This window comes from Periplaneta americana, chromosome 15, assembly GCF_040183065.1.
Source record: "Periplaneta americana isolate PAMFEO1 chromosome 15, P.americana_PAMFEO1_priV1, whole genome shotgun sequence".
In the NCBI taxonomy this organism is placed as follows: domain Eukaryota; kingdom Metazoa; phylum Arthropoda; class Insecta; order Blattodea; family Blattidae; genus Periplaneta; species Periplaneta americana.
Genome location: NC_091131.1, coordinates 31,741,385 through 31,765,120, shown reverse-complemented (window position 1 = coordinate 31,765,120; position 23,736 = coordinate 31,741,385). Strand labels below are relative to the sequence as shown.

Genomic DNA, 23,736 nt, shown 5'->3' with positions numbered 1-23,736 from the left:
GCACTATACCGACTGCACTACTCAGGCCGATTCCAGAGAGTATATACAGTATATACATTAGGGCATAGCCATTGAAGATTAACAAACAGGATAGTTTTCATCATTATCATCATCATTACTTTAGGGAATAGCCATTGAAGATTGACAAACAGGATAGTTTTCATCATTATCATCATCATCATCATCATCATCATCATCATTATTTTCATTATTTAGTCTGGAGCACTTACTGTCCTGGAAAGTAATCTGAGAGACAGATCGTGGTAGCGATCCAGAAGGTGCAGTATTTTCGTTTCCTGGGGATGTACTGAATGTGGATCCACCCTCATACATTTGTTGCTCTGGATTGGACACTGCTGGCACAGCTTGGTAGTGGTGTTGCTGTATTAGTACGCCTGTTGGTCCTGAAAAGGAAATTACTCCCATTTGTAACATTTTTAAGTTATAGAAGTTCACCATGAACCCCATGATGTAAGATGCCATTATAGTTACTAGCGTACTAAGATGATAATGAGCTGGACTCGAGATCTGAAGATAGTCACTAAGCTGATTTTAAATATATCTTCATTTTGGTTGTTTATTTCAGTTCGCTGTTTTATACAGCAATAATGATTAATACGAGGGGGATCCAGGAAATAACGACCGTTCGCGCATACCTGCCACGTAGCTGACTCCCCTTCCTTGTTTGAAGGTCAATTGGCTTCCTTAACATGTGTTCTCATAATGTTGTGAGTACTGGTTGCAACAAGTCGCCATTGTGCATTTTGTGTTACTTCAAAATGAACGACGTGATTGATAATCCCGCCAACTGTGAGGTGAGGAGTGTGATTCGATTTTTGAATGCCCAACATTTGAAACCTGCAGAAATTTACCGGCAATTGAGAGAAGTGTATGGTGATATTGTAATGAATGAAAGAAATGTGAGAAAATGGTGCGAAATGTTCAACAATGGGCGAACAAATGTCCATGATGAAACTCGACCCGGACGCCCATCACTCATCACAGAAGACCTGAAGACTAAAGTGAACGACAGAATCTTGCAAGACAGGCGCACATCACTCGACGAATTGCATATTGCCTTTCCTGACATTTCCCGTTCTTTGCTTGGTGAAAATGTGTCGCAACATCTTGGCTACCACAAAATCTGTGCCCGCCTGCACACTGATGCTTCAACTCGAGAATTACTGGATCAATTTGGTTGGGAAATCTTTGATCATCCGCCCTATAGTCCAGACCTTGCTCCTAGCGATTTTCACCTTTTCACTAAGCTGAAAGATTTTCTGGGTGGTACGCGTTTTGGAAATGATGAAGAGTTGAAGAAGACAGTGAACACCTGGCTTAATGAACTGGCGGCAGAGGAGTATAACACGGGAATTCTAAAGCTAGTGAACAGATACGACAAATGTTTAAATGTAGGTGGTGATTATGTAGAGAAGTAAATGAAGCTTCAGTTATGTAACAGACTTTGTTTTTTCAAATAAATATTTTTTGTTTAATTATTACAACAAAACGGTCGTTATTTCCTGGATCCCCCTCGTATAATTCATATGTCTTATTCCTGAATGTATAACTCAAAGATAATAAAAGCCAACAAAATATTTCCAATATTTTGGGAGAAATCACTGCCTGCAGACAGCTGACATGCCAAAAATGTATATTCCATAAAAATCTCGAAATCAATCTCTTCACAACATCTCTATGCATTACCTACTCCATTTTTAATTTTTAAAATTAATTTTATTAGGATATTATAAATATATTTAAAGAATAAAAATGCATACAGTAGAATCTCTCTTCACCAGTACCAAAGGAATGAGCTTTGTTCCGGATACGAGATTTTACCGGATAATTGAATAAATATTTTTAAAAATACCTTTTCGTATTTTATGATGCAGACTGTTGAAACTGCAGCCATGTGAAGCTTATTTCTCAATCACTTGAGCACAATTAAATAACATAAAAAATGTGAATTTTCTTCATTAAAATACATCATACAACACAAATAATGTACTAATTTTAGGTTTGAACATTCACTGGACATGAAAGTTCGTGCGAACTTACTAATGTGGCAACACTGGCAGCCCAGGCTGTAGTAACGTGGCAGATTTAAACTTTTTTTTTCCCAGCCAAAAATGTCGTTGTTTTGGTATTGTTAATTGAGTGCCAGTTACGAGGGATTTTACTGTATCTTTTTTTACAATAACAATTACCTAAGCCATACATGAAAAAAAAAATAGATGACATACAACAATTATTACTACCTTTAGGAAAGATATGAGTCCACCGTCGTCTGTTGGATGTAAGTTTGATGGTGACATGAGAGGGATCAAAAGGATTGATGAGTGCCCTTCCTGGCCGTAGAACATTTGTCTGAGACTGCAAGGGGTTACTTGGAGATCCAGCACTTCCAACAACAGGGCGGTATGGAGGGGATGTTTCTGTTTCCACAGCTTCGTTTTGGATGGCAAATGCCCTGTGCTTCACAGCTGTAAACAAAGGATAAATTCAATTTGTTCAAATTAAGATGCATTACACTGTCTTGGATTTTTTAAATACAAATTTTTTAAATATGTTTTGAACCTATCCAAGAAAGTCTAAAAAATGTACGTGAAACACTTATTTTACTTACTTACAAATGACTTTTAGAGAATCCGGAGGTTCATTGCAGCCATCGGTCCCTATCCTGAGCAAGATTAATCTAGTCCCTAGCATCATATCCCACCACCCTCAAATTCATTTTAATATTATCCTCCCATCTACGTCTCGGTCTCCCCAAAGGTCTTTTTCCCTCTGGCCTCCCAACTAACACTCTATATGCATTTCTGGATTTGCCCACACGTGCTACATGCCCTGCCCATCCCAAACGTCTGGATTTAATGTTCCTAATTATGTCAGGTGAAGAATACAATGCATGCAGTTCTGCATTGTGTAATATTCTCCATTCTCCCGTAACTTCATCCCTCTCAGCCCCAAATATTTTCCTAAGAACCTTATTCTCAAACACTCTTAACCTCTGTTTCTCTCTCACTTGTTTATCACAAGCAAAAGAGTTCCGACATCTGCAGCCAGCAATCTACTGAAGACATTTACCTTCTAGTCATTGCTGTATCTACAGTAATTAATATGGTATTTACGTTTATACCGAATAGTACATAATTATTTTATCTGATCGCACAGTCCAGACAAAAACAGTAAAATTAACACAAAAAATTATAGGTACGAGATGTACAGTATATGTTAACCTGATCACAAAGACAAAAATGACACAATAAGGGATATAGCAACTCCTTCAGATAGAGATGGAACACAAGTTAGATTTTTAGAAGGATGATTTGTCTACGAAATTTCTAAATTTAATATTCCTAATACATTAATATCTATTGCATTTTATTTATATTCAAGATTTAGATTATGGTTGGGACAAGCCTACACATGCTGAGGCCACTACCATGAGTCTACTATGCATTCAAATTTTCACATTGGCGAGAAATAGCTGGCAAATTTTTAATGGGGCTATCATGAATAGGGCTTATTTTCATGCTGTTAATATATGACATGCAGCCATCACCGCCACCACCACCATCACATTTATAAGATGCATAATAGGAAGAGCAAGGACCCATCCTGGGTTCAGTCTTCAAAAAACCAAGCCAAGAGAGCAGAATTCAATCCTCGACAGATAGTGTAACATTTGTGAAGGACAAAGAAGAGCATATAAGAAATGTTTCCTCCAAGAATTTCATTTCAGAATTGCTGCATTATTGCCATACAGTCTCATTCTATCTGAACTCTCCCCATTTGTTTGCAAAAGACGTTGCTTAAGGAGGTACATTACAGAAAAGAAATTTGTCTCTGAACACAATTGTCTTGCACAATATTTACATAACCGGGAATTTTAATTTCTCCAAATTTTATGTTGCATAATGAACCAGAAGAAATTAATGCAGAACATATGAGTACTTGTGAAACTCTAGCACCTAGCGAGGAAATCATAAAAACATACTGTTACAGATCACAGCAATGGAAACTGGAAGTAAAACTGTAATTACAACCACAATATTTCATGTAGGACGAGTAGAACCAGCAGGTTAGCCCTCATTGCCTGCTTAAAAGAACTTTAAAGGCTGGTTCACAATAAACCGGAAACGAGAATCGGAACGAAAACGAAAACGGTAAAATTGTTAAAATGTGTACATTTAAATGTGAGCATTCATAATTAACGAAAAGCTTACCGGAGCCCCGGATCAGAAATGAAGAGTTGGCCAAGTTTCAACTTTGGCATTCACGTTTCCGATCACAGCCCACTTGATTCATTCTATTGCCATCTAAAAGCTATTTTGTCGCCATATATTTTGTAGCAAGAAGACCGTGACATAACCTATGCATCATTTTGTTCTGTGCTGTGCATCATGGAGCAAGTTTTATTTGATGAGATTCTAATATTGAGTGTTGAGGAAAATCCTCACGTTTACGATAAGCGGTGCGCCTCGTATAAAGATGAGAAAATGAAGGAGAATACGTGGCTTTCAATAGCTGCATCTTTGAACACCGATCGTAAGTGAATGAGATTTTATTAGTGTATTGGTTATATTACACACTACATATTCATGCTTCAATTCGATAACTACTGTTGTGTTCATTTTTGTTCTATTACAAATGTTTCTTCTCTAATTATTTTACGTTATGGTAGACTTAAAATAGGTTGTGATAATAAATATGCATGGGCATATTTATAGTACCGTACCTAATGAAATGTTTCAGTTGAAATTTCGAAGTTGGTTAACCTGTGTTTATGTTGGCTGCCTTGTACTCATGAGAGAACGCCATTGGTCATACATATACACAAATAACATCAGAATGCGTAATATCGACTTTACATATCGTTATTGACATGCATATCGATATGCATAGTCGTCTAAGTTCTCGGTTTATTGTGACTCAAAAATTTTCATATTCACATTCTCTGCTTCTCGTTTTCACTCTGGTTCTCGTTCTCGGTTTATTGTGAATCGGCCTTAAGTTTCCAATATTTCTCTCTTTCTCTTTTTCTTAATTTCTCAAACTTTTTTCGTTACAAAATTGATATTGAGCTCCATCATAACTAGGATGTGTCACTAAAACTGAGACAAAAAAAAAATGGACAAATTTCATGAAGTTATTGTATGTAACAACCAAAACGAACTATAACTACATCCAAATATAACTACGAGAACATCTACACAATTACAACTATACCTAAAACTAAAACGCAACTAGAACTATTAAAATTATAAGTACGACAACACATAGGACAACCATACTCTAGGATTACAACTACATTAACAGCTGCGTGGATTAGAACTACACTTGAATCTGCAATTAAACTCAAAACTAAAATCACCCCTACAACTAAAGCTACAAATTATAAAAAATAATAATAATAAAAAATAAATTAAATCAATATCAAAGGAAGGCTTAAGTAATAAAATTACATTCGTTGTTGTTGAGTCCAATTGAGACAGACTGTTGAGGTGACATCTCAGTGGAACGATGCTGAGGAATTGAAATGGCTGCTGATCGAGGAGCAGAAGTACCAGATGGAGAGCTAACATCGCTCAGTGAATGGTGGATATCTGGATCAGACATCTTTCTCTTGAGGAACTTTTGCCCACTCCCATTTTGTGATTCCAATACTGCAACACTAGTTTTCTTTTGTCGACTGTTCATACGTTGCAAGCTGCGTGAAAACCTGCAATTAAAAGTCATAATCAAAGATTTCAAATTAAAACATTTCCAAATTAATACAGAATGATACAGATTAAATATTGTGACACCAGTCTGGAATGTTCTGGTTGCATCAGGAGTTGCATGCGCACCTAGCAAGGAGGTGCGAGGAAACGCGAACCCCTGATGCTAGCCGTGGTACAGAACGAGGGGGGGAAAAGCTACTGTGACTGGGCGGAAGTACGGAAGAATCTAGAAGCGGATTTCTCTCGAAGGTTCCAAAAAGCCATGCAAATCGAAGATTCCAGAATATGTGGTGCAGTAATAAAAGCACAAGTTTCCGACAGACACGTCAGTCAGTCTTCGGAAGTGAGAACCGAGTCTTGAGCAGCGGGCGAGTTCGACGTGCAGTGGACTGCATCTGGGAAACCTGAGTTCGACGCACAGTGGACCGCAGCTGGAGGGACCTGAGTTCGACGTGCAGTGGATTGCAGCCAAGAGACTTGGGTTCGACATGCAGTGGACCGCATCTGGGGGACCTGAGTTCGAGTGCAGTGAACCGCATCTGGGAGACCTGAGTTCGACGTGCAATGAACCGCCGCCGGGAGACCCAGGTTCGACGTGCAGTGAACTTGAGTGAGTGAGTCCGTAACTGTGACAGTGTCCACCAGGCGAGTGAGACGCAGTTCGGGATACCCGAGTTCTACATGCAGTGAACTTGAATGGTTAGCTAGAAGAACTAGCCAAGGCAAGTGAACTGTGAACTGACAGTTTTGTTCTGCACATAGTACATTGTGAACATTAATTAAAAATAAGTCACATTGTTATCGGGTGTGTAGTGGTTAAAGTAAATTAAAAGTTATAATATGATATGATGGGCGATTTTATATATTTATAAAGAAACAGTGTTACTCCCTCTGGTATTTATACTACATCATGAATAAATAACTATACAAGGTAAACATGTTGTTCTAATGGTTATATCAAAGTTATCAATCTTCTTATTTCTAAATAGCATTCATAAAAACTTGCATAAGATGTCTCAAGCCAAGAATTCTCTATCACTGTATGCAAGACACCTGGAGGTTCATATGAATGAATAAATCAGTAACGAAACTCATCTTCTTGCAGAGAAAGACTCATAATAGAACCAATAAAGTAAATAATTAAAAATAGATATAGGACATACACACCCAAAACTATAATTATAAACGAAAGAAATTATTCCTCAAACATCCTGAAAAACTGTAGTAACAAGGTTCAGGGCAACTACAAAACATGACCTCCTGGCAAAACACCTAAACAAAATAGAATCTATATCAACCCAACTATCTTCTGTGTGACAAAGAAGGGGAAATGACATAAGTTCATCTTAAAACTTGTGAAGCTCTAACTGCAAAATTCATAACAAAGAGATATTGGACAGTAAAAGTCCTAATGGATTCAATGCCAAATGCCAATCATTAGAAAATAACAACAATGACAACAGCATAATGCATTCACAACAATATAGCAAATCACATTTATCGTAATTTGACCAGTATACAATTTTCTGTAAGAAAGCGTCCATACTTCACTACCATAATTATCTCATACAGAGATGTGATTGCTAGTAACAACAAACACTATGTACTCTACCAATCATCTGCTTCCATCGTGGAGTAACACAAAATAGCTTCGTTCACTTGAGGTACCCAGATAATAAACACAAAGGAAACCTTTTACATGAGTGTGCACAAAGAAGACTCTGTAACAGCTCTTTACGTTATCCATGCATTATACAATGATATTAAATAACAGTTCACAAAAAAATAATAAAAACTTCTTACCTTGTTGTATGAACAGGAGGCAACTGGAAAACTTGTGCATCATACGCATCATAATCAAACAGTGAGTTTGGCATGCATTCATCTTCTTGAATTAATTTCGATTTGGATGCTTGCATCAGACTACCATTACAAGCAGGAGAAGGTTTCGTTCGCCTTGGAGGTAATTTTATTCTTGGAATAAAAGTGGAATATGCCACTTTCTTGTTTGTAGAATAAAAACTGCAAAAAATGAAGTACCTCAAATTAAACACAGCCCCAAAAATAGATAATGTAATATACAAATATATTGGTGAGAAGAAATAATATTTATAGAAGTTTGCCTCGACCAATGTCTCATTCTGTGGACCTGGGAATAACAGTGGTCTAATTTTTTTTCTTACTGTTAACTCTAATTTTTATACAAAGTTCATACTCAGCAGGAAACATGAAGAAACTTTTCTGTATTCTACAATGTTATTTTGTTACAGCAGGTACCTTTGCTGAAGATGAAATTGGTTTCAAGTATTCCATGCAATTGCATACATAACATTATGAAACTACAACCATTCTTTCAATGTTATGCTAATGAAGTACATGTTAAATTTTGACAATGATATACTATAACTAGCCTGTCATTTAATGAATATTTTAAGAAATTAAACAATAACTGTCTATATATAGCAATACCACTGTCTTCTGCGCACAACAGTGGTCTACTTGCAAATGAAAACAGCATTTTCTTAGATAATTCTCTCAATAACCGTTTAAGGTTTAAACTACAGTAAATAAATTAAACTTTGTCAATTCAATTAAAACAAACAAAAACAAAAGAAGTATTTTAAATTGTTCTTCCAAATATCTGAAGATTGCTTCATGTTTTATTCATGCTTTTTGTAAATGATTTGATTATCATCATTGGTTTTGTTTTTGTAATAAAATGTTACAGTAACAAGCATTTAAATGATTCCAATATAGTTATTTCAATAAATATCGCAGTTTCTTGGAACGAATTATTTATGATAATGGAAGCTCTACAACATTTACCTTAAATTAATCCAATGAGGCATACTGTAGTCGTCAGCTGCACTGAAGGATGTATCTTTGTTATGAAACTATAAAAAAGACACACGAAAATAAAAATATTATACATCTTGAATTGTTAACAATATTAATAAGCCAATTAAAACTTGGACATTGAATGTCTGCAATGAAGACCAAAGTTCAAATCTCAGTGAATGGAAATTACACTTTAACATACATGGTGTCATAATTTCATCATTCCTTCATAATTCACTATCATTCTTATCACCAAACTAAATTCAGCATGTTTTGCTATTAGATCTATGAAAGAGATAGTAAATATCAATACCTTAAAAAATACACTTTGCATACTTCCACTCTCTAATGAATTTTTGAATAATATTCTGAGGAAATTCCACAGATAGTAACAGTATATTCCTACTACAAAAAAGAGCAATTAGAGTAATAGTAGGTGCCAAATCTAGGGAATCGTGTAGGACCACTTAAAAAAAGAACTACAAATAAGTATTGTATATTGTCAGTATATTTTTTCATTTATAGACTTTCTCGTATGCAATCGTGAAAAACTTCGTAACTAATTCAACAATTCATAATATAAATATGCGTGAAAAAAAGACTTTCATACTCCATCGGCAAGTCTATCGTGCTATCAAAAGGAGTGTGTTATATGGCAGTAAACATTTTAATAGTCTTCCTATGGATATAAAAAATCAAACTCAAAGCATAAGATTATTTAGAGTCAAATTAAAGAAGTACCTAATTTCTCATGCCTTCTATTCTGTAAATGAGTTTATGTCATTCATCAGTATGAATATTTCTGTCTTGTATTAAATTAATACTAAACCTTTGTGTAGTACTAGTAGACTATATTGTAAAACCATAGTATAGTCAGAGAGTGTGGGTTGGGAATGCACCTAGCTTGAGGGTTAGTGCAACAGATCTTGAAAGGTTGCTGTGTTGGGTTATAGTGTTCCCCTACCAAAATTCAGTTCAAGGTACACATGCACACATGTACACAGAGCTATCACAAAGAACAGAGATTAAAATATGCTAAGTGTACGGAAAAGAAATAAATTTTATATACGAATATAGGAGGAAATAAATATATTACTCAATTACACTTTTATAATTCGTATTAATGAAAAAAAAACTGGCATGTTTTTATTACTGATTTCAATGAAAAGTTAGCCTATATGCTTGCAATGTTTCACATTCAAGGAGATACAGGTGAAATGACGAAATAACTAAAACACGAGGCCTGTCTAAAAAGTATCCGACCTTTAGCCAGAAAAAATATTTCAAATACCTGACGGGGTTGGGACCCTAATCCCCTTCAAAGTAGGCCCCTTGTGCTTGCACACACTTAGCCTACCGATCCTTCCACTGCCGGAAACACCTCTGGAAGTCTTCTTTTGGAATGGTGTTCAGCTCAGTCATCACGTTCCGCATTATCTCTTCTCTACTCTCAAAACAGGATCCTTTCAGTGGTGTCTTCAATTTTGGAAACAACCAGAAGTCGCAAGGACCCAGGTCTGGAGAGTAGGGAGGTTGGCGAACGGTTGTAATTCCATGTTTGGCCAAGAAAGTGTTGATCAATTGGGATGAATGTGCGGGGGCATTGTCGTGATGCAAGTGCCAGTTGTTCGCCGTCCACATGTCTGGTCTTTTGCGCCGAACTGCATCACGGAGTCGCCGGAGAACATCGTGATAGTACTCCTTTGTCACCGTTTGTCCTTCTGGTGCGTATTCGTGATGCACAATTCCATGGACATCAAAGAAAACAGTCACCATCACCTTGATTTTGCTTCGCACCTGCTGCGCTTTCTTCGGCCTTGGAGACTCGGGATGCTTCCATTGCGACGACTGTCTTTTTGTTTCTGGGTCATACCCGTACACCCATGACTCATCTCCAGTTATCACAGTGTTCAGAAACCCAGGATCAGTGTTGGCGGTGTCCAGAAGGTCCTGTGCAACGTCACAACGGAGGTCTTTTTGTTCCGGAGACAACAACTTGGGCACGAATTTCGCAGCCACTCGGTTCATGTTCAAATCATCACGCAAAATTGCATGTGCAGAATCTTTACTCACTCCAACCTCTTCGGTAATCTCCCGCACGATCATACAATGATCTGCCATCACCAAATTTCGCACCCTCTCAACAATAGCTGCACTCCGAGCAGTTTGGGGCCTGCCACAACGCTGCTCACTCTCCGCTGATGTGCGGCCATCTTTGAATTGGTTGAACCACTCCTTAATTTGTGTTACACCCATCGCATCTTCCCCAAACACCTGCTGAATCTTACGAATTGTTTGACTTTGAGAATCACCAAGCTTTTGACAAAATTTGATGCAGTATCTTTGCTCAATTCGTTCAGTCATCTTGCGAGAAAACTAAATCCGACAAACACTTAGAACAGCACCTTACTTGGCGACCACCAGCCAGTGACTGGCACAAGCGAATGTGAGGAAAAAATTCAAGCATGCGCATTACGGTTCCTCCTTCCACCGTGCACAGTGGCACTGCCTTAGAATCACTACTTTGCGCGGGAAAATTTAATGTCGGATACTTTTTAGACAGGCCTCATAAACTCGTGCGGTCAGTCACAAGACAAATCTCAGCCTCCCATAAGAATATTCTAAGTTACCACTAATTCTCGGCATTTTAAGGCAAATAAAAAAATTCCCGTTCAGTCTGTGCATTTGTCACCACCTACTGTACACATTACCTTTAGAAGAGGCACAGCATGCAGAGGTTGCTCCCCAACACACACAAGGTCACTGCCCACGCCATTGTCAATAATGCGTTGCTTGGTAACGTTAGTCAGCTCACGATCCACTTCAAACACTCCAACTCCAGGAGTTATGACCACTGACAACTGACCAGTGCGATCAAAACTGCGGTCCAGATAGTGCTTCTCAAATACTGCAAATGCAAAGGCATTACATTACAACACAATTTTCACAATTCGTATACATAAGATTTTGTTTTTGCAAAATACTACTTAAAAAAAATTATAAACAAACCAACCACAATTTTATTACTTCCAAGTTTTTATGATTCATAACCATTTTCATTTTAGACAAATATAGGTCAAAAAGAAAGTGCATAAATGATATAAATATTTTATTTTTGAAAAGAGAATTGCTTATGTTTTGAGAAAGTTTTTTGTTTAAAAATTTATTTTGGAAAACAGTGTTGACCTGTTTCTAATGCATAACGAAAAAATAATGAAAATATGCATAAACAACATAACAATTAAAACAATTACAGTAGAACCCTGATTATCCGTCACCCTATTAACCAATTGGTGGATTATCCGCCTGTCTTTCTGCAGAAATATATAAAGTATTGTACATTGTATTAGCACGTTATTTTTTCTAGAGAGTGTTATTACAAGCCTTTTCCCTTGCACAGTATAGACTATTCGAATTGTGGTACTGTATAACTTCTGTATAAAATGTCTTCTGCGGGTATCAAAAGAAATCTTGTTGTGCTACGTATCGGGGGAAAAAGTGTAAATAATTGGGTGGTTTGGAAAAGAGAAACTACAGTTCATCTAGCAACAGAATACGAGACTGGAATGTATAAAGTATGTAAATCTACAACACGAGACCTTCACTATTCATATCTTTCCACAGGCAGCCATACAAGGAGTTTTCTTGCCCTTCAAAACCCGTCGTTGACAACGAGACTTAAATTAGTGAACTTGTGACCCACTACCTAATGTGTTAAATATAAGGCCATAGAGGAATTTATCAAAGTGTATTATTCACTATACAGTATTTATGAAAATATTTCACGGTACGGATTATCCGATTTTTTCGATTAACCGTTCAATCCACTCCCTTCATTACCACGGATAATAGAGGTTCTACTGTATACAAATGTTACGTTGAGAATTAATCATTTTTAGCATTTACACAAAATATTCCCTGCCACTCAAAATCAGTACAAACTAAGTATTATTTGCCAACATTAATCATTCTTCCTTTAGTTTTCATTTGATAAACGATATACAAAGATAAAAATCGAAAAGCAAGTGTTTTAAAAATTTCAGTTTCAAAACTAAATTTGTATAATACAAGCTACTGTATTTTGTTTTTCAAATTTTTTATTGATGCCATAGTAAACTGTGTTTAATCCACTGCAGGGAACTGATAAATATTGTGACGAACACTTTCTGGACAGATAGTAACACAATGTTTAACATTAGTCTTTCTCCAGTGCTTAACTTGAATAAATGATAGCTCATTCCTGAAGCTTGCAATCTTTTCTGCTCCAAAATACAGGAATAATTACTGCACTAAGATCAAAACCAACCGTTGAGAGACATATTCAACACTTCCAGAAAGTTCCCTTGTGCTGCAGTAGAGTTAACAGCTTTGGGGATCTGCACACCAGGTCTTTTGTGATACTCAAGCACAATCTTCTGATAATCTGTGAACAGTCTTCTTAGTTGTACCAGTGTGTTCGTCCAGTCATCATACCTCTCATTCTGAACTGCCACCCTGGGATAAATGCAAATACAAAGAATAATTTATAATAATAATAATAATAATAATAATAATAATAATAATAATAATAATAATAATAATAATAATAATAATAATAATAATAATAATAATAATAATAATAATAATAACGATTTATTTCAGCTGGCAGAGTTAAGGCCGTAAGGCCTTCTCTTCCACTCAACCAGCAAAAAGTGTATATACATATGCATGAACTTACAAAGAATTCAACAATTTGATTTAGATGAGAGTTACATGTATACAAGAGTTATTTACGAATTAAACAACAAAATACTATGAACTATTAATTAAACACTGAAATAAACTGTGTAGCAGAATTAAACTAAAATACATAGAATGTTAATATATTTCAAATAATATTAGATAATAGAAAGAGATTATTATGAGACAATTTTGAAAATACAGCACAATCAGGATGATGTCTAAAGAAAAAAGTAACAATGTAGTCAGTGATAGTTTAAATCAGTATGATTGGAGTGAAATGCTAATAAGGTTATCTTTTAAGCTGTTCTTAAAGGTGTTTGATGTCTTGCAGCCCCTAATACTTTGTGACAAGGAATTCCATTGATGCGAGGTGGATACTGTAAAAGATGATGAATAACAAGATGTTCTATGAAGAGGTATACTTAGCGTGCCACAGATAAGTGATCTGGTATTTACATCGTGGTTAGAGTATAGATAAGAGAAACGAGACGAAAGGTAATTTGGTGTTGAGGTGTGCAAATTCGAAAGAGTAAAGACAAAGAGTGTAAAGTTCTGCATTCTTTAAGTCGGAGCCACAAGAGACTTGCGAAGGACGGTGATATGTGATCATATCGTCGGATTTTGCACATGTATCTGACACACATATTATGAGCTCGCTGTAACTTGACTGACAGTTCAGAACTTAGGTCACTTAACAAAACGTCACAATAATCGAAGTGCGGCATTACTAGGGTTTGTACTAGGGTAAGTTTTAGTTGCTGGGGCAAGAAGTTTCTCAAGCGACTCATGTGCATGCAAATTACGGCACTAGTATTCTTACCAAAAAAGAATCTCTTTATTTCACATTCTCCTACATCAAAAACACAATCACACTGCTTTATCCACAAACTTTAATATTAAGAGTGTTTTGGAAAGGTGTGTGTGTGAACATGTGCGTGCGTGAGAGAGAGGGAGAAAGGGAAAGGGAGAGAGAAAGTGATGAAAGTGTACATGGAAAGATTGTGCAAGGAAGCGTGTATGTGTGTGTGTGTGTGTGTGTGTATGTGCGTGTGCGTGTGTGTGTGTGTGTGTGTGTGAGAGAGAGAGAGAGGAGGGGAGAGAGTGAGGATAGAATGGGCAGAAGGGGAGAGGGAGACAGAGACAGAGAGAGATACATGGTGCCAACATCTTCTATTTCGATGGGCAGAACTTAATCAAGGTGAACAATTGAACAATCCTCCTTTGTTTGTGCTCCACGTGCTCAACACCATCGAAATTGTTATAAGAGTAAATTATTACCAGCTGAGGTAAATGTTTCCAATTTTAAATACAGGACTACTACAAAGGCTTTACCCGATTCCATAGCCTTGTATTATGAAAAGTATGAGACATACATTATTGAAAGTTATACCAATAAAAAGAGAAACTCATCAAGTTTTTGGTCCATCAACTGCTACAAGTGCTCGATGTGACCTCCTCACGTCACGCGACAAACATCCACTCGGTAGTCTAAATCCTGCTGGAGCATATCACGATCAACTCTAGCCACTGCCGCACGGATCCGGTTATTAAGTTCTTCAAGATTAACTGGCAAAGGAGGTACATACACTTGATCTTTGACAAACCCCCATAGAAAAAAATCACAGGGAATCAGATCTGGCGACCGAGGAGGCCAACGGAGAACACACTGATCATTGTTAGAAGCCCGTTGATGTGGTTGATGCCTCAGTTACATGAAGATAAACCAGGGTTTTTATTTCAACAAGATGGGGCTCCACCACATTTCCATCTGGAAGTGCGTGAGTATCTTAATGAGCATCTACCACAATGTTGGTGTGGACGGGCTTCTAACAACAATCAGTGTGTTCTCAGTTGGCCTCCTCGGTCGCCAGATCTGACTCCCTGTAATTTTTTTCTATGGGGGTTTGTCAAAGATCAAGTGTATGTACCTCCTTTGCCAGTTAATCTTGAAGAACTTAATAACATAATTTATCTAATATAATTAGTATATTTGACTTCCAATCAAAAAGTTTGTATAAACAACTGTGGATATGATATGATTTGTATGTCATAAGTTGCCGAGTCCTGCACTAGACCACCACTGGGGGTAACACTGTACACAGACTAGTATATTGTTATTAGACATGTTCTGAAGGTGACATAATTCTTAACATAGTACTGACTTAATTTTACATGCACTAATGTAAAATTACCTGTAGAAGTCTTCATAAAAACGACCTTTATAATCTTGTTGTAAACATTCCCGCATGTAGCCTGGGAACTCTTCCAAATTACTTGCTTTATAAAATGTACGCGAAAATAATACAATTGTCACTTCAGGATTGCTTCCGTTTTTCTGTAAAAATACAAAAACTGAAGAAGTGTGAAACCTTTCATGCCTATGAATTAAGATCTATGAAATAAATAGTTACACAGTCAAATAGTATATATTTGATTACATTTCTTATTCTGAAAAGGTCACTAACCTTCCATTTTTGGAATAAATCAGCAAGAAAACCATTAACAGCTTTTTCGAAATACAAATCTCCATGGATATCAAAATCCCACATTTCAGAACTCATCTGAATAAAAAGGTACACCATGCTGGTAGACGATCGGAATACCACCTAATGACAACAGGAAAAGAAAAGTATACAACAACATAAATCATTACAAGCTTAAATACATTAGTATGATAGTGTAGTGAAACTGTATGGGAGAAAAAATTAATTAATTTGTTGAACTAATAAACACAATTTTGCACAATAAAATAAATTAGAGTTCCATATAGGCTAAATAAATTAAATAAGTTTACAATGAGTTTCACTACTGTTTATGTACTACCAAAAGCTTTTCCTTTTCCAGACAAAGGGAATTACATATCAGGATTGGCAGAATGGAAAAATAAATTCTATAGACGAAAAATTAATGCAAAACAAAACAAATTAAAAGTAAGAAAAACAGACACACGCAGGTGTGTAGAAGCCTACACCAAGAATTATCTTAATTTTCAAAAGCAAAAATAAATATTTTGTAGTTACAGTAACAAATATAAATGACACTCGGGAGGAAATTAAACATAGAATAAATATGGGAAATGCGTGTTCTTATTCGGTTGAGAAGCTCTTATCATCCAGTCTGCTGTCCAAAAATCTGAAAGTTAGAATTTATAAAACAGTTATATTACCGGTTCTTCTGTATGGTTGTGAAACTTGGACTCTCACTCTGAGAGAGGAACATAGGTTAAGGGTGTTTGAGAATAAGGTGCTTAGGAAAATATTTGGGGCTAAGCGGGATGAAGTTACAGGAGAATGGAGAAAGTTACACAACACAGAACTGTACGCATTGTATTCTTCACCTAACATAATTAGGAACTTAAAATCCAGACGTTTGAGATGGGCAGGGCATGTAGCACGTATGGGCGAATCCAGAAATGCATATAGAGTGTTAGTTGGGAGACCGGAGGGAAAAAGACCTTTAGGGAGGCCGAGACGTAGATGGGAGGATAATATTAAAATGGAATTGAGGGAGGTGGGGTGTGATGATAGAGACTGGATTAATCTTGCACAGGATAGGGACCGATGGCGGGCTTATGTGAGGGCGGCAATGAACCTTCAGGTTCCTTAAAAGCCATTTGTAAGTAAGTAAGTAAGTTACAGTCTGAAAACAACTTTACTTATATCTAAATTCTTCAGCTTTTATTGTTATGTACATGGTATAGCAGCAATTAGCAGTAAATGAAAAATTAACACAGATAGAATAAGTTGAGAAATTATGCTCTCACTGTTTTGCACTATGAGCAATAAACTTAAATAATTTGTATCACTGCATATGACCTATTTTTGTGTATATTATATTCTATAATAAAATATCCATTTTAAATATTTGTAACTTATTTATAGCATTAACGTTCATTGAAAGCTTTTCTTTCTTTCTCATTTCTATAACACACACATAAGTTCACTCAATTTCTGAAGTAAAATGGGTCTTACATTCGAGTAAATATGTTATTTGTTACACTGTAGACAGAATACACTTTAAAAGGCGTAATTTTTAATAGCTTTAAAATTACATCCGTAAAAATATAATGTGACCATTTATTTTATAGTAAATATTTTGTATATAAAAACAATACATTTCTGAAACCAATTATTTTAATTTATGTGTAAAGTTTTAATAATATAAGATTTAAATTTAAAACAAACACAGCCGAGTAGGTTATTAAGAATTTGATCACATATGAAGACCCTATCTTATAGATTATAATTATCACTGCCCTACAATATCGGCCATTCCCTCAAGTATATCCAGTGCTTTTTTCTAGAAAAAAGTTTACCAGAACTCAATCACTCGATCACATTATACAACAAAAACGTAGGTTTAAAAATATTAGGCCTACATACCTTATATTACAATAAGTTCCGAATGAAGCTCATCGATTTAAAGCATAACGGAAATTTTGCGATTTCGAGCTATAGTTTCAGGATCAATAATGGAAGATGGCAGCACTAGATTGCATGAGTTACTTTTGTACCAACGATAATAATGAGAAAATGTAAACTCTTGTAGTCGGCAGTGGCGGTAATTTTAATTTTCAATTTCGCTTATAAAATATATCTTATTGGAATTTGTAATGGCAAAAAGTTTACCGGAATGCGTTCCGGCTGAAAAAAAAAGCGCTGAGTAAATGAAAATGTATACAGACCTAATGAAATGTTAAAAGCAAAAAACAGTTTACACACATTGCTAGCTGCATCATTAATTCTTTGCTAGCTGAAATGACTCTTTGCAATATAATTACCATTAAGGTTTAGTAATCGTGAATACATACAATTTATTAAAATTGCTCTCTTACTTTCGTGTCATCAGTAATAACGCCACAGGCAACTCTGTCCCCCAGCGACCACATTTCATACACTTGACAACGGATGCTCCCTGCACAAAATTCTATCTTCTTGTTGGAATACACGCACGTATTTACCTATAAGCAAAACAAATTGGTTGAACAGAAGTAAATTTCACAAGCACCATGTAACATTTCTTGATAATGTGTTCACTAATATACAGCCGAGATGTGATTTCTGCATTCTTTAAGAAATTACAATTAAATCAAATTTGAAATTGACTGCCTCCGTGGTCTGGTGGTCGGCATGCAGAGCTGGAGGTCCCAGGTTTGATTCCTGGCCTCGATTCACAGAGAATTTTCCTTGATGAAGAAAAGTTCCCTGGGTGTCCAGAATCTGGAAATTTATATGAATGTGAGTGTGGTTGCAAGTGTGCTGGGTTATCAAATAACCAATCTTCAAAAATAATATACAATGTATCAGAACTGTCACTGTTCAGAAACCTGAACACAAGTTTCAACGTCACAGTGTTGACATGCAACGCACTAAGCACCAAGCAAGGCTAGAGAGTTAGCAACGAATTTAATATTTTTGTGCGAGATCGTGCGTATTTGCTTGTTTTCCGCACAGAACCAATACGCGGTAAGTGTGAAATACCACATTCAGTATTCCCAACGTAACACACATAACAATTTCCCTCTTCTTACCGCTTAAGCGCAACATTCATTTTACTGCTTTAGGCTTTTAACATATTATTTTTAGAGACGTTTAACATAGTAATAATTATAAATTGGAAACTTACCACTGCAATTTCACCTAAATTGCAATGTTAATTATTGTTTTTAAATATTTGCAAAAATTATGTAAAGTCTACTACTCCACGAAACTTATTGCATTCCTGGTACAAGTAACATTAAGGAAGCCGTGAAAAAATCAACAAGATTCCACATGCGGATGTTATTACTGCAATATGTTATATAAATAATATTGTTAAAATATTAAAATGAAAAATAAATCATTACATAACCTTACCGTTTGTTTTAAGTTCGCATTTATAGACTGGGGGAAAAAAAGACAGACGTATATCACGGCCTGCTAGAGTATAGTAAACACAGAAAACATTTTATAGCAACAATGTTGAAGAAAGATATTTTGGTTTTCCGAAGTTACCGTCATTAAACAGAAACCAACATGGAGATTTCATTGCAACTAATTAGAAATTCGTCTTTCAGGTATGTAATAAACGATCTTCGCACAAAATAATGTACGATACACGAGCGGTATGTTTGTTTTCATGTTCTCGGAAATTAAAAAAGCTCAACTACGTTTCGCTTTTTCAATCTTTTCCTCGACCATGAAAACGTCAACATACCGCTCTTGTAACGTATATTACTATAATATACTTTGTGTGTGTGTGTGTGCGTGCGTGTGTGTGTGTGTGTGCGTGTGTGTGTGCGTGTGTGTGCGTGTGTGTGTGTGCGCGTGTGTGTGTGTGTGTGTGTGTGTGTGTGTGTGTGTGTGTGTGTATGTGTGAATCACAGTGTATTCGATAATGGTAAGCCTGCCTACATATAATTACCAAACTGTTCTTCAACCGCCACATCTCACTGCGTCCCATGTACTGGTCTTTAAATGTGAGTTCAACAGAATCAAGAGCAACATCTTCTGGATTCACAATGTTCATGCAAACATCACAGTATGTTCTCAGTTGGAAAGCCGTTGCTATACTCTGCTCAACACTGATTGTGTCTGAAAAAATAAGAGTAAAGTCAAGTACTGGAAAGGTGTAAGAAATATTCGTTAAGAAATAAACAAATTGGATATAGGCTACCCAATTGAAGTGTGAAATAAAACACACACCCCACACCCCACCCCCACACACACCCACAAAACCACATACCCCCACCCACCCACCTACTCACACAGCCTCACTCATCCCCACCCTCACACACCACCACCTGCACACACACCCAACCTTACCCACGACCCCCACACACACCCCACCCCCACCCCCACACTCACCCACCCACACCCCAACCCCTCACCCACCTACCTACACACATCACCCCACCCCTCACACACACACCCATCCCCATCCTCACACACCCCACAATACACACACCCCACACCCATCCACACACACGCATCCACCCCACCCCCACACACACACCAAACCTCAACCACCCCCATACATACATCCCACCCTCACCCACCCCATACCCAAACCCACACCACCACCATGTACCCCCACAGCCACACCCCAAACTCCAACCCCCACACTCATCCAGCCACCCAAACATACCCACCCCACCCTCACCCCAAACACACCCACTCTCAACCACCCCACCACACACAGCCCACACCCCCAGTCACACCCCTATCCTAACTCCCACACACACACACCCCACACCCCAATCTCATTCCCACACTTACCCACCCAAACACATCCATCCACACACACCATTCCTACACACACAGCCCACAATCATCCCCACTCAAACAAACACCCACCCCACCCTCACCCACACACATCCACACTCACCCCCACACACACATCCCCACCCTTACCCACCCCACCCTCTCCCACACCCCTCAAACACCCTATCCTCACCCACCCACCCCCACTCAAACACCCACCCCACCCTCACCCACACACATCTCCACCCTTACCCACCCGCACCCTTACCCACACCCCTCAAACACCCTATCCTCACCCACCCACCCCCACTCACTAACACAAACACCCACCCCACCCTCACCACACACATCCACCCCACCCACCTCATAACACACAAAAACCCCATACTTACACCTCCACCCCCACACACACCCACCCCCACCTCATCACACACAAAAACCTCCACACTCACACCTCCACCCCCACACACACTCACCCACCCACACACATTACTTCACACCGACACTCCCAAACCCACCCACAACCCCATCCTCACCACCACACACACCCCACACCCCATCCTCACTCCCACTCACACCCACCCACACACATCCATCCACACACAGCCCACAATCTTCCACCCATCCACACACCACCCCCTACACACTCAGAACAACACCCCCACACACATACTCACCCACCCACCCCACCCTCACCCACACACATCCACACTCACCTCCACACACACCACACCCCCATTCTTACCCATCCCCACCCTCACCCACACCCCTCAAACACCCTATCCTCACCCACCCACCCCACCCTCACCCCACACACATCCACCCCCACCCACCTCATCACACACAAAAACCCCACACTTACACTTCCACCCACACACACACACACTCACCCACCCACAACCCCATACTCACCACCACACACACCCCACACCCCATCCTCACTCCCACTCATACTCACCCACTCCCACACATACACAGCCCACCCACACACTACCCCTACACACACCCTAACACCCACCCACCCCACACACATACTCATATCCCCACCCACCCCACACACACACTCATACCCCCACCCTCACAAACAGACATACACACCCACACCCCCACTCACACCCATCCACACACACATACATACACTCTCTCACCCACCCACCCACCCACACACCACCCCAATGACCAATGACGAAAGAAAATATAATTCACAACATAGTAAAAGAACTAAATTGTTGTGACATATGTGAGCTGTGTAGGCTAGTAAGAAAGCATCACCTTAATGACATCCATTATTTAATTAGTTATTATTTGCTATACCTAAAGGCCCATGTAACAAAATAACTTAAGAAATGCCATGAGTTAATGAACATGTGGAACCATCGTTAATTTGTCAATGTAAATATTGGGATATTGACAATATCGACACTGACAATATTACAATACAATAATACTGATCATCTGACAACTCCATTAGAAACTAAAGTTATCCGTAATTAATTTAACGAAGTGACCTAACAATGCATTTAATTTATATTACTGTGTATATGTATTGCACTACTCATAGAAAAAAATTAATGTTGAATTAAAAGAACCTTTTCCTTGCATATCCTCCTTCAACACAGTCACTTGTAATAAAAGCCGACTGCATTCATCTTCTGGGTGGTATATTTCCACTATGTTTCCTTTTTTAATTCCTGGAAGATCTTTTGGATTTATAATTAAATCTTCACCTAAAAAAAATTAAAAGACAAGCACGATTCATTATTGGTTGAGAGAAAAATATTAAGTCCAAAAGCAGATAATAACTAAATTTGCCAGTATAAGTTAATTGACTTTACTCAGAAAATGTGATGTTCAATTCCGAGACCAGTCTGCACTCGCTGTACATTAAATTGGTTTCTACAACATTAAATAAGGCTATTTATTAATTTTCCAAAAATTGAATATTAGTAATTATAAAAGATAAGATTATTTACATTGTTGGAAACACAAGCAATCATTTTCAAAATTTAGGGCATATATTGAATATAATGACATTAGAGCAATTACTGATAATCCATGATGACTATTATACACTGAGTTCCAATGAACATTCTCAGTTTTTCTGTTAACCAACGAGTGGCACGTCTCCTCTACCTCACTGCTTGCATCAACAAACTCATGATGCCTCGCCAGATTAAAACTACTTGGGGGGGGGGGGGGGAGTATCGAATGTTATAATGTAACATTAATGTAACATACTATAGTAGGCCTAGGTAAGTTTAATCCAGCGAAGCACCGTGAATTTGCCATTGCATACAGCAATGATAGCAAAGAGACCTGCCACTGGCCAGCAAACAGAAACAGTGGAAATGTTCACTGGGACTAAGTGCAGAATAAATAATAATAAAAATTTTGCAGTCTTGAAAAATTACAGAAACATTAATGTATTAAAATGAAGAAAAATCGAAAGTTGTTATTCATATTTAATTTTGGTACATGAAAATGACAAATCACACCAAGAGTATTGCAAATTACACCATAATAATAATAATAATAATAATAATAATAATAATAATAATAATAATGATTTATTTAACCTGGCAGAGTTAAGGCCATTCGGCCTTCTCTAACACTCAACCAGGAGTAAAAACTGTGTTACAAAAACATTACAAATTTACAAAGTACACTACAATTTTACACACAAAACTGAATAAGATAATAATAATAAAATGTAAACAACAAGTAAGAAGAAATCAGACATAATACCGTATATAACATAGAGAAAGAAAGAAAAAAGCATAATAAAATGTGAACAGTAGGTCAAAAATAAATGAGGCATACAAAGTATAAAAAAAATAAGACAATTATTGATAATAATAATAATAATAATAATAATAATAATAATAATAATAGTAATAACAATAATAATAATAATAATAATAATAATAATAATAATAATAATAATAACAAGCCTAATAGTAATAATAATACTAATAGTAGTAATAAAATAGTGCAATACAAAGCATACAATGAATACAATATTTTTAAGTACACACAGTAAGGAAAATTATGATTATATATAGCTCAACTTATCACATTAGAGATATACCATTATCGGAAAATATGAAAAACAAAAATATAAAATAAGTTATATATCGCTAGAAGATAAAAAAAAAAGTGAATACGTGGAAACATGCAATACAACACTTGTCATAATAGTAAGTTAG

At 37.1% G+C, this 23,736-nt stretch overlaps 1 protein-coding gene across 3 annotated transcripts in view; it reads right to left on the bottom strand.

Annotated features, from left to right (window-relative positions):
- The window catches only part of Iml1 (GATOR complex protein Iml1), a 105,589-nt gene that overhangs the window by 80,889 nt on the left and 964 nt on the right, over positions 1-23,736 (bottom strand). For all 3 annotated transcript variants that reach the window (XM_069846908.1, XM_069846909.1, XM_069846910.1), the window contains exons 2-13: positions 22,120-22,257; positions 19,692-19,861; positions 18,124-18,249; positions 15,755-15,895; positions 15,482-15,624; positions 12,874-13,061; positions 11,279-11,475; positions 8,556-8,623; positions 7,533-7,751; positions 5,472-5,728; positions 2,262-2,486; positions 231-404 (exon numbers count right to left, since the gene is read on the bottom strand). In XM_069846908.1, the coding sequence (XP_069703009.1) occupies positions 231-404; positions 2,262-2,486; positions 5,472-5,728; positions 7,533-7,751; positions 8,556-8,623; positions 11,279-11,475; positions 12,874-13,061; positions 15,482-15,624; positions 15,755-15,895; positions 18,124-18,249; positions 19,692-19,861; positions 22,120-22,257 (2,046 nt within the window). The remainder of the gene's footprint in view (positions 1-230; positions 405-2,261; positions 2,487-5,471; positions 5,729-7,532; positions 7,752-8,555; positions 8,624-11,278; positions 11,476-12,873; positions 13,062-15,481; positions 15,625-15,754; positions 15,896-18,123; positions 18,250-19,691; positions 19,862-22,119; positions 22,258-23,736) is intronic.